The sequence below is a fragment of the Oncorhynchus gorbuscha genome, linkage group LG18 (assembly GCF_021184085.1).
Source record: "Oncorhynchus gorbuscha isolate QuinsamMale2020 ecotype Even-year linkage group LG18, OgorEven_v1.0, whole genome shotgun sequence".
NCBI lineage: Eukaryota > Metazoa > Chordata > Actinopteri > Salmoniformes > Salmonidae > Oncorhynchus > Oncorhynchus gorbuscha.
The window spans coordinates 13,565,728-13,576,191 of record NC_060190.1 but is presented as its reverse complement, the minus strand read 5'-3'; the positions used below and the strand labels follow the sequence as shown (position 1 = coordinate 13,576,191).

General features: G+C 44.4%; 2 protein-coding genes across 9 annotated transcripts in view; one reads left to right on the top strand and one right to left on the bottom strand.

The window, feature by feature from the left end:
- The first annotated feature begins 720 nt into the window (after window positions 1-720).
- LOC124004104 (lengsin-like) lies at window positions 721-3,835 on the top strand. Of its 4 annotated transcripts, none has more exons than XM_046312892.1 (4): window positions 721-817; window positions 1,331-2,003; window positions 2,146-2,312; window positions 2,479-3,835. In XM_046312892.1, exons 1-4 carry the CDS (start codon window positions 725-727, stop codon window positions 3,691-3,693), a joined length of 2,148 nt encoding a protein of 715 aa, XP_046168848.1. In that variant the 5' UTR covers window positions 721-724; the 3' UTR covers window positions 3,694-3,835. The 4 variants fall into 4 exon arrangements, with proteins under 4 accessions (XP_046168848.1, XP_046168851.1, XP_046168849.1 ...); XM_046312895.1 differs by having other exon boundaries at window positions 727-812; XM_046312893.1 differs by having other exon boundaries at window positions 755-974.
- A 2,231-nt stretch (window positions 3,836-6,066) lies between these two features.
- LOC124003013 (myomesin-2-like) overlaps window positions 6,067-10,464 on the bottom strand; it is a 30,815-nt gene continuing 26,417 nt past the window's right edge. For all 5 annotated transcript variants that reach the window (XM_046310930.1, XM_046310931.1, XM_046310932.1 and 2 more), the window contains 9 exons: window positions 10,199-10,312; window positions 9,889-9,976; window positions 9,726-9,764; window positions 8,334-8,439; window positions 7,898-8,061; window positions 7,700-7,736; window positions 7,461-7,483; window positions 7,323-7,378; window positions 6,067-7,133 (listed from right to left, as the gene is read on the bottom strand). In XM_046310930.1, coding sequence (XP_046166886.1) covers window positions 6,606-7,133; window positions 7,323-7,378; window positions 7,461-7,483; window positions 7,700-7,736; window positions 7,898-8,061; window positions 8,334-8,439; window positions 9,726-9,764; window positions 9,889-9,976; window positions 10,199-10,312 — 1,155 coding nt within the window. In that variant the 3' untranslated portion in view covers window positions 6,067-6,605. The remainder of the gene's footprint in view (window positions 7,134-7,322; window positions 7,379-7,460; window positions 7,484-7,699; window positions 7,737-7,897; window positions 8,062-8,333; window positions 8,440-9,725; window positions 9,765-9,888; window positions 9,977-10,198; window positions 10,313-10,464) is intronic.

Below are 10,464 nucleotides of genomic sequence, written 5' to 3'. Positions count from 1 at the left end.
ACCCTTCTCATAGAAGCTAGTGACGAACATCATTTAGGCCCTATTAGACCTATGTGGCAACAAATAGGCTATTCTTTCAAAAGTCAAGTGACCGGAATTCTACACATCATGATGCACACATCTTAGCAGGTAAAATGCACTAGGTATTTATAAGTAGGCTATAGCTAGGCTATATTCTGTATTGCAGTCTATATTACATGTAAAAAAAATCTTATTAGGTATTTCAGTGAAACGTATTTTATGATATAGTATAGTTGTATAGTTGTTCTTAATAATATTGTAATAAAGTTGTTATCAAGTTGTTACACTGTCTTGGATGAGCACTAAATTCAATCTAGGTCATATATGCCAATGTTGCACAAATTAATCTAAATATAAACTAATCTCACTATAGAAAAAATGTATATTATAGAAAAGAGAGCATATTTGGTCCCAGTCTTGATTTAATGGTTTTGTGAAGCCATATCAAATCTATTTTTATTTCATACAGACAGTAGTTTAGTTATTTATCATAGAAGAGTTTATATCAGCAAAAAGCTTGAGTTACAACATGTATTGTAATGCCTGATAAATATGTTAATGTTTCTCAGTACTTTTGAACTAAATGCATCTTTCTAGAAACTGCCTGAATGTCATGATTACAGGCACAAACAAAATAGCTGAGCTGTGTGTTTTTGTCTCCACCTCCCTTTGCAATCACACAAAGGGGGATATTGAATCGTGGATGTTAATAGCCAGTGGGGTGAAAGCAGAAGTGTTTCAGTCACTACCAGTTGTCAGTGGATACCAGTGTCCAACAGGAGTGCCCATGGGTGCGGTGAGAGAATTTTCCAATCCATCACCATTGTGCCAATTGTCCATAAAAGAAATGTGCGAGCATAGCTCTGGTTTCCAATGAAGGCACTCAAATCTCAGGTCAAAACTCACAAATGAGTATAAAAGGAACGCATGACTCAGAGGATCTCGTTCTCGAGGTAACATCTCTAGCTCTTTTATATTTTTCAGATCTGTAAATCCCAGTATGGGGTTTTGGATTTGGACACAACGTTGTTGTTGTTTCTTTTTACCCATGAATGGTAACTGAATTGAAGAAACTTTAAAAAACATCACTATTCCATAATCTGAAAAAGAAAATAAATCCTTTTCCATTCCTTTTGTTTTAATATGGTGTAACAAATGCATTGTTCATTTAACTGTAATCTATTTGTTATATTAAAATGTATATATATACATATTAATAAATATATATGTTTATTAATAACTATATAATACATATATGAAAAGTACTTACAAACACTGTATATATTTTGTGGTTGGGTGGTGTTTCCAGGAGGGCTCAAGTAGGCTCAGAGACCAGGTAGATGGCAGTGGAATGAGCCTGGGCAAGAAGAAGGGGGTGAAGGTGAGTGTGAAACACGTGGCTCCAGTGGACTGGGACAGAGGGGGGCCGTCCATAGTCCACCACACCGACTACGTGAGCAGCCCCAGGCCCTCAGAAAGCAACCCCACCATCATCTCTATAGGCCCCTCTCCCCACTCCCACAGACCCTCTGTGTCTCCAGAGAGGGATCGACACAGGCAGGATGAGGGCCCCCCCTCCAGGGTGGAGTGGTCCAGAGAGGGTTGCACCTACAGCCCAAAGGGTGAGGTGGGGGTCTCCAGACAGACCATGGATGAGTTGAAGAGTATCCTGAAGGATAGTTCCATGCTTGGTGCCCAGGGGAAGGAGGAGGGTGGGCGTCCTGGGAGCCCAGCCCCTTACACCTACCTGCATGGCACCAACAGGGGAGATGGACGGCCGGAGTCCCAGTCCTCCTTCACCACTTTCAAGCCCCACTCTGATGCTTCCGGAGGGGTGTCCACCAGGTCCAGGGACAACAGCTCCCTCCAGCTTGGCTCCGGGATGGACTCGTCAACCTCATATAGGTCAGATGTGACTGGAGCAAACAGGCAATCCGGAGTACGGTCGTCCACGTTTGAGAGCAGCAGTGCCAACTGTGGAGGTTAGTCTGGTTTTGGATTAGATTTATCAAAAATCTTATATTCTTATTTTGTATAAACTTGTAGCTAATAAAGTAGTTCCATCACAAGCGACTATCTTTTTTTTACAGACATGATAGTTGCTTTTGGCTCTTTTTCTGATAGATAACAGTAAAGACAACATGGATAAGTCTGGGACTCAGAGCTTTGTCTCAGCCATGGAGCACATCAAGCAGCAGATTGCCCGGGAGAATATCAACTTTGTCCGCTTCGAGGCCACAGATCTCCATGGGGTATCCAGGTCTAAGACAGTGCCAGTCCGCTTCTTTCATGTAATCATCTCACACACAGTACACAAACATCCTGAAACGTACTAACTATAGTGTATTGAGGCAACCCACAATGTTATAATGCTATTTGTTGAAATGGTTTCTCAATGGTTATGCTTGCCTATAGGAAAAGTCCCATGATGTAAACCTTTAAAAAAAATCTTTACAGGAGAAAGCAGTATACGGGGTGCCGATGCCAAGAAGCTACCTAGAGCTGACCCTGAGCCCTAAGAGCTGTGAGGTGGACCATGCCAACAACCCTGCCAACTTCAGTAGCGACGTGTTGCTTATCCCAGACCTGTCGACCTTCAGGGTGCTGCCCTGGGCAGAGCAGACGGCCCGGGTCATCTGTGACCCCTGCATGATAACCGGCAGCCCCCTGCGTACCGCACCCCGCCTCATTGCCAAGCAGCTGATGGGGCAGCTCCAGAACATGGGTTTCTCCCTGTACTCCTCCTTCACCTACGAGTGCTGTGTCCTGGGTGCGTCCGACAGGGTGGCCCCCAAGACCATGCTGTTCCCTGCCACCACCCTGGCCAGCAACCACGACCTGCCCTTCTTCCAGCAGCTGGTGAATGGGATGTACTGCATGGGGGCCGATGTGGACAGTTTGGCCTCAGCCATGGTGCCCGGTCAGATGGAGATCAACTTGAGGCCGGAGTTTGGCATCGCGGCCGCCGACACCGCCTTCACGTTTCATACCGGCATCAAAGAGATGGCAAGGAAATACAGCTACAACGCCAGCTTCTTCACCGACGACAGCATGTACAACGCCGGGGTGCTTTCCCACTCTCTCTGGGACGCCAACGGCCACCGTAGTCTCTTCCACACCGGGGACCACGGCGCAGGTGAGCTGTCGGATATTGGCAGGAAGTGGCTTGCGGGGCTCTTGAGCCACTCGGCCGCCCTGAGCTGCCTGCTCTCCCCTGGGCTAGGCTGCCGCAGCCACATCGCCAAGAAGGTTAAAGACCCCAAGCACAACGTGCTTTACGCCACCTATGGCTACAACGACAACAGCAGCGCCTTCAATGTAAAATGCCACGGCGGGCGGGAGATGCATATCGACAACAAGCTGGGCTCGGCCATGGCTAACCCATACGTGGTGCTGGCGGCCACCGTGGCGGCAGGACTGGACGGTATCAAACGCAACCTGGCGGCTGAGACGGGTCTGACCAGGGCCTCCACCCACACCCAGCTGGGGAAACAGCAGTTTGCCATCCCTGTGAAGCTGGAGGACTCTCTGGTGGCTTTGAGTGAAGACCATGTGATTCGCGGAGCGCTGGGAGAACCATTTGTGCAGTATTTTATTGCTCTGAAGCAATTTGAGATTGAGACTGAAGAATTGGATGCAGAGAGAAACAAATGTCTGGAATATTTCATATAGAAGTACTCAATATTGTACAGTCAGATTCCTGTTAAACAAATGGATTGATTGAATTCACACAATGCTTTCTTTCAATATATATATATATATTTTTTATTATTCCATATTTGACAGAAAACAATAAAAACATGATTGAAATATCAACAAATGTGTGCAGGGCCCAAATTAATTGAAAATTAATTATCACATTTAAAAGAGAGTAGGAAACATCTGGGGTTTGGGTCTTGAATTATGATGCCTTACAGTAGATAGCTGTCAGCATGGTACACAAACATAAATAACATTCTCAACCTACTACAGTGCTATGGGAAAATATATGAAAGGAAACTGGCCACTTTACACTGAATACTGACATTGAAACTTATTTTGCATGTATAGCTGAACACAGAACACAGGGTACCTTATATTGAAGCAATTATAGTCCTATGCATGTACGCACTTTATAAAACAAAATGTCTACAAGGAACTCAAAACAAAGGACAGTAATATACTCACGTTTGGGGTATTCGATTGACAACTAAGGGACAATCTAAATGACCATTTCACAACTAAGGGGGGGAAAATGGCTTTATCAGAATCTGCACACTTGCCATATTAGAACATTCCAATATATACATTTATTTTCCAATCAAATGTATCCCATAACCAGTGCAAAAAATACATGCAAATTCCCTAAAGACTTAACAGTCTAATTTACAATACAAACCATGTCATAGAACAGTGCTGTTATTGCCTTGATCATAGACAACATTTACACATTCACTTCTTGCTGATGAGATTCCCCACCCGTTGTATGAATCGGCCAAGCTTATTTTCATTGGGCGTAGTTTCAGTCTGATAGCTGTGTATGGAACTAATAGAGGGATGTCTCACAAACAAACTCCTGTGTTTGTCTGAGTCATATCTGTTTGCAGTAGTTGTCGGTTTATCTGAAGGCTTGTTGTCAAATGTAACAAAACTCTCAAACCGGCTATATGCTCGTTTCCGCCTGTGTCTGAATGAATTCATGCTTGACTCTCCACAGTGTTTGTTTGCTCTCCAGAGTTCTTCTCTGGTTCACATTTCTTTCTAAAGCTCTTTCTAACCCAGTTAGTAGTTAACCCAGCAGATGATGATTTACCTGCTGGGCTGGGAGAATTATGCTGTTGTTCCTTTTCGGTTTCAGTGCCAGCTGCATTGTGTGATGACCTGGAAGGGCTTGGAGAATGACCCTTAGTAAGTAGTAAGACGTAGTAAGTCCCACAGCTGACGGTTATCCAGGAGGATCTGAGATGGTTCTCTGCTCTGCTGAAATGTCAGCCTGCACTAAATGCTTTGATCTCACTGAACCTATCCTTTGAAGTGTGGATCTGAATGAATTCTGTCTTTGGAGTTCTGCTCCTTCTACCTTGTGTGGCGTTTTCTCCACCATTTTCTCCACTGAAACATCGGCATGCTCTATATTCTTTATTGATGTCACAGAAGATCTGAGTTTCAATGGATTCACACTTTGGCGTGTTTTCTCTTTGTCTGTGGAGAGCACCAAGTCGGAGCTGTTGCCCAGCTGGTCATTGGATTCATGACTCTTCCTGGTGGGGCCCTCCTTCTCCTCTGGTATTCCATTCAAACATTTTAGCCCTTTAGAGCTCTCCACTTTAGAGCTCTCCAGTTGGTCTGAAGTTGGAGGGCTTGAGCAAAGGTTCCTTTAGTTGTATTCCCAGTTGGGCTGCCGACATCGTCCTGGAGAGAGGCTCTTGCCAGTCATCAAGAGGATTCCTCTCTGTCTTGGTCGTGATATCGTATTGTGAGACAGACCTTTGTGCATCAATGAAGTTGGTTAGTTTATATTTTTGTTATTCAACTCTGTTTCCCTCTTCCTGTTGACCTCCTGGGGTGAGTTCCTCTCTGTGGCTGGATGGTCCCTGATTAGAACTGTGTTCGGAGCTGCCTGCAAGCTCTGCCGCACTGTGCCTTTTATCCAGGCCTCTCTCTGACGACCTTCCTTTAGCTCTTCCGAGAGTAGAGAAATAGACAGCCTGAGAGAATCCTGGCTCTGCCCTGGCCTTAAGTTGCTGACAGGTTCCTCATACTAATGTAAACTGAGCCTTTTCCGTCTGATCTCTTCCAATCTCGTCTGACTCTCCCGCAATCTAGCAGGGGTCAGTTGGGGTTGGAAGTTGCTTAGGCCACGTAGACTGCCCTGTGGAGATTGCAGGCATGTCTTTAATACACCTTTGAGGAGAATACCAAAAGGATATTGTGCCATACAGAAGTCCGTATCGTCTAAAGTTATTGGTAAATGACTAAAAAGGTCCCTCCTTAAAAGAAAGACAATTAGGAGATGAGGAGACAAGTAAGGGAAATAAAAAGAAAGAATGACAGGAGAAGACAACAGAGGTGATAGATGAGGTTTATTTCTAACACAAAACAAAGGGGGTAATGCAACACGGTGCAGACAAACATAACTTCTCTGGCATAGTGACTGCAATGCGGACGGCACTGGCTGTGTTTCTTCCGTCTGCACTCTCTGACATCTATTCACCATCCACAGAGAAATGGACACAGACATTCAGACCTGGGCTCAAATACTATTTGAAATCACTTCAAATACTTTAGCTGTGCTTGATTGAGCTTGCCTGTTGAAATGGAAAATTCCGCCCACCTGGCACTTTAGGCAGGCTGATCCCAGGTCTTCAGACATTCCATTATATAGTACAGTATAGTGGAAGGTGCAGCTTTTTTTATGATTAACACTTATGATTAACATCTACTCTGTAAATCTTTTCAACATTTCTTGCCCGTTAAAGCTGTGACCAAGCTATATGACATCTAAAATGGACACCTTCATGTAACAGCTTCTGGTTTCACTCAACTCATGCTATAAAACAGTAGCAGGAAACGCCTCAAGCCTTCTCAGGCATCAACATCCCTGGTTACTTTCTAGGGGGGGTTGGTGACTTGAGAGATCTGGCAGGACTGGGCGACTTAACACGCCTAGTGGGGGTTGGGGACTTAGGGGTGGGGGTTGGGGATTTGGCGGTTGGGGTGGGGGACTTTGGGGATGGGGTGGGGGACTTAAGGGATGGGGTGGGGGACTTAAGGGATGGGGTGGGGGTCTGGGGGATGTGGGTTTGGGCAGGGGTAGGGGTTTGGGCAGGGGTCTTGGAGGCTAGGGGTGCAGGTGTTGCTCCTCTCCCTCCTATTTTGGCCTCGGGGGGGCTCTCGCCTTGCTTGTAGACGCTCACGGTGATCTCCACGAACTCTCCGCCATATTTGTTCCGTACGTTGATGCTGTACTTGCCGGAATCCTCGGACGTGACGGCGGTGATGGTGAGGCTGGCGAACTTATTGGCCTCAAGCGTTATCTTGGCGTGCTCAGTGGAGACTACCTCATTTTCATTCTTGAACCAGGTGACCTCTGGACTGGGGTCACCCCAGACTGTGCAGGTCAGGCTCAGGGTCTGAAGGTGGACAGAGGGAGGTGGAGAGGAGAGGTCAGACATCAGAGAGATAGAGGTCAGAGAGAACGATCTCTTGAATATGCACGCAATTCTCAACGAGAGACCATGTATTTTCAATACAGTCACAATCTTATACAAGTATATGTCGTCATGATATAAAGTTTGTTCAGAGTACATAGTATATCCCACCTTCTGCTCCATAATGGTGACCACATCCGGCAGACCACCAACCACTCTACCACGGTCTGAGGATTAGAACAGTCAATTAGTGCTTGTTGTCACGTAATCACTAGGATAATATGTATTGTGTAAATATAGTCTACTCACTCTTCTCAGCGAAGGCTGCAGCCCTGAAAGATAACAAAATAATGACATTGTTATAAATCAAGGACTTGGTGTATTACCAAAACATTTGGCTGTGTGTATACGATGAGGACAAATTCTTGGTTTATAAACCCTGTGGAACTTTTAATACGTTGATTGTTAAGTGTTGCATTTTGCAAAAAAATGACAACAACTTTGAACTAGAAACCATAAGAAGAAAAGCACAGCAATAAGTATCTTACTTGAGTCTCAGGTACTCCTCATAGGCATCGGTATATGCTACAAAAAGACAAATTGACATGATAAGACATAATCTACAAAGACAAGCTAAGTGCAATTTGAAAAAATCCTAGTGGTCAAAGCTTCTGGTTGTAATTACATAATTTCAACATTGTGACATTGTTTTGCCTGCTGGGATTTTTTTCTCTCACAATGCTAACCTTGTCCGGAGAGGTCGAATGTGCGAGTATGGGACTTGGTGGCATCCATAATCTGGATGGAGTAGTGTCCCTTCTCCTTCTCTGAAGGCTCCCTGATCTGCATCCAGGCCATCTCAGCTGTGCCGGCGATCCTCATCTTCTCAGACGACGAGATCTTGCTATCCCTAAAAGGATATGGTCAGGTTTATTCGTCTAAATGAAACTCCTGCGTAAATGTCTTTCCACAGTTATATTTAAAGGATGGATACTTTAAGTTGAGGTAAGACCAACATACAAATCTACCCTACAGTCTAAACTGAAATAAATAAAACTGGTCTCTAGAAACATCCATTGATTGACATATGTTAAAGTATGCCTTCAAATCTCATCTCCAAAATGGCTGCATACTGTGTAACCGGCCTTGCTGAGTGTGATGTAGATGATGAGATGTGCGTACTTATGCAACCAGGCAGTCCTGATCTCCTCTGTGTAGTACTTCATGTAGCACTGGAGCCTGATGCCTTCTGGGGTACACTGAAGCACCAGCTCAGAGGCAGAGGACCCTGAGAGGAAAAGGAGAGGCAGAGACGTCACAACCACACCAACACTAAGAATCTTCACAAGCACACCAACACTAAGTGCCTTCACAAGCACACCAATACTAAGTACCTTCACAAGCACACCAACACTAAGAATCTTCACAAGCACACCAACACTAAGTGCCTTCACAAGCACACCCACACTAAGTGCCTTCACAAGCACACCAACACTAAGTGCCTTCACAAGCACACCAACACTAAGTACCTTCACAAGCACACCAACACTAAGTACCTTCACAAGCACACCAACACTAAGTGCCTTCACAAGCACACCAACACTAAGTACCTTCACAAGCACACCAACACTAAGTGCCTTCACAAGCACACCAACACTAAGTGCCTTCACAAGCACACCAACACTAAGAATCTTGACTGTAAGCACACCAACACTAAGTGCCTTCACAAGCACACCAACACTAAGTACCTTCACAAGCACACCAACACTAAGTGCCTTCACAAGCACACCAACACTAAGTACCTTCACAAGCACACCAACACTAAGAATCTTCACAAGCACACCAACACTAAGTGCCTTCACAAGCACACCCACACTAAGTGCCTTCACAAGCACACCAACACTAAGTGCCTTCACAAGCACACCAACACTAAGTGCCTTCACAAGCACACCAACACTAAGTACCTTCACAAGCACACCAACACTAAGTACCTTCACAAGCACACCAACACTAAGTGCCTTCACAAGCACACCAACACTAAGTACCTTCACAAGCACACCAACACTAAGTGCCTTCACAAGCACACCAACACTAAGTGCCTTCACAAGCACACCAACACTAAGAATCTTCACGAGCACACCAACACTAAGTGCCTTCACAAGCACACCAACACTAAGTACCTTCACAAGCACACCAACACTAAGTACCTTCACAAGCACACCAACACTAAGTGCCTTCACAAGCACACCAACACTAAGTGCCTTCACAAGCACACCAACACTAAGTGCCTTCACAAGCACACCAACACTAAGTGCCTTCACAAGCACACCAACACTAAGTACCTTCACAAGCACACCAACACATTACATTACATTTAAGTAATTTAGCAGACGCTCTTATCCAGAGCGACTTACAACACTAAGTGCCTTCACAAGCACACCAACACTAAGTACCTTCACAAGCACACCAACACTAAGTGCCTTCACAACAATACTAAGTACCTTCACAACCACAACAATGCAAAGGAGAACATCAATATTTTTCCTAGCAGGTGTATTGATACAAAGTACATACCAGCAATGTGGGCAATGGCGTTGATAATATCGTCAAACACTGCAAATCAAAAACAGAGTATTTGTAGAAAGAGGCATTCATTTTCAATATGTCCTGATAAAGGAAATTATATTGTATAAATAATCAGATTATAGAAAAAGGAGATCCTGGAGCAGGAGTTTACCTTGGCCAGAAATGTCAAAGACAGAAGTGTCTTTCCCTCTGTCATCACTGAGTTTAGCTTTGTAATGGCCCTGGTCTTTTCTGGAGAACTGAAGAAAAAAGGTACTATTTACTGAGATTATATTATCAATTCAGAAAAATCTTGCAATATTTTAGATAGTATCGTGATCTTGGAACAAAAAACGATACTATGGGAAATTGAAAAATAGGGTCAATATTTATATAAGAAAATGTCTGCAAAAAAAAGAGTTCCCTTGAGCAGTTGTATTCCCTGTGCAGTCATTACTTTCAAGGTTCACAGCAGTAGTTACCAAGGAGATGGGGAGAGCAACAGATCCAGACATCACGTTAGGAGGGGTCTCCAGAACAATCTCCTCCTCATCCTTGAACCAGTGGAACACAGTCTCTTTCTTCACATTGGCAACCTGAGACACGAACACAAACAGAATACAATCTGTCCTGACACACTGCAAAATCTAGTAAAAAGCATGAGCTGAAGCACACCCAAAACATGTCTGTAGAGGTGCTGACTAACAGAGAGTAAACTGTAGAAAAATGAAGTCCCACAAACTATATA

Bases quoted from the DNA above. Each gene is read 5' to 3' on its own strand.
- LOC124004104 (XM_046312892.1), top strand. From the start codon at position 725: ATGTTAATAGCCAGTGGGGTGAAAGCAGAAGTGTTTCAGTCACTACCA. The intron at 818-1,330 runs GTGAGAGAATTT...TGGTGTTTCCAG, and splicing joins CAGGAGTGCCCATGGGTGCG to GAGGGCTCAAGTAGGCTCAG. The intron at 2,313-2,478 runs GTAATCATCTCA...AAATCTTTACAG, and splicing joins TGCCAGTCCGCTTCTTTCAT to GAGAAAGCAGTATACGGGGT.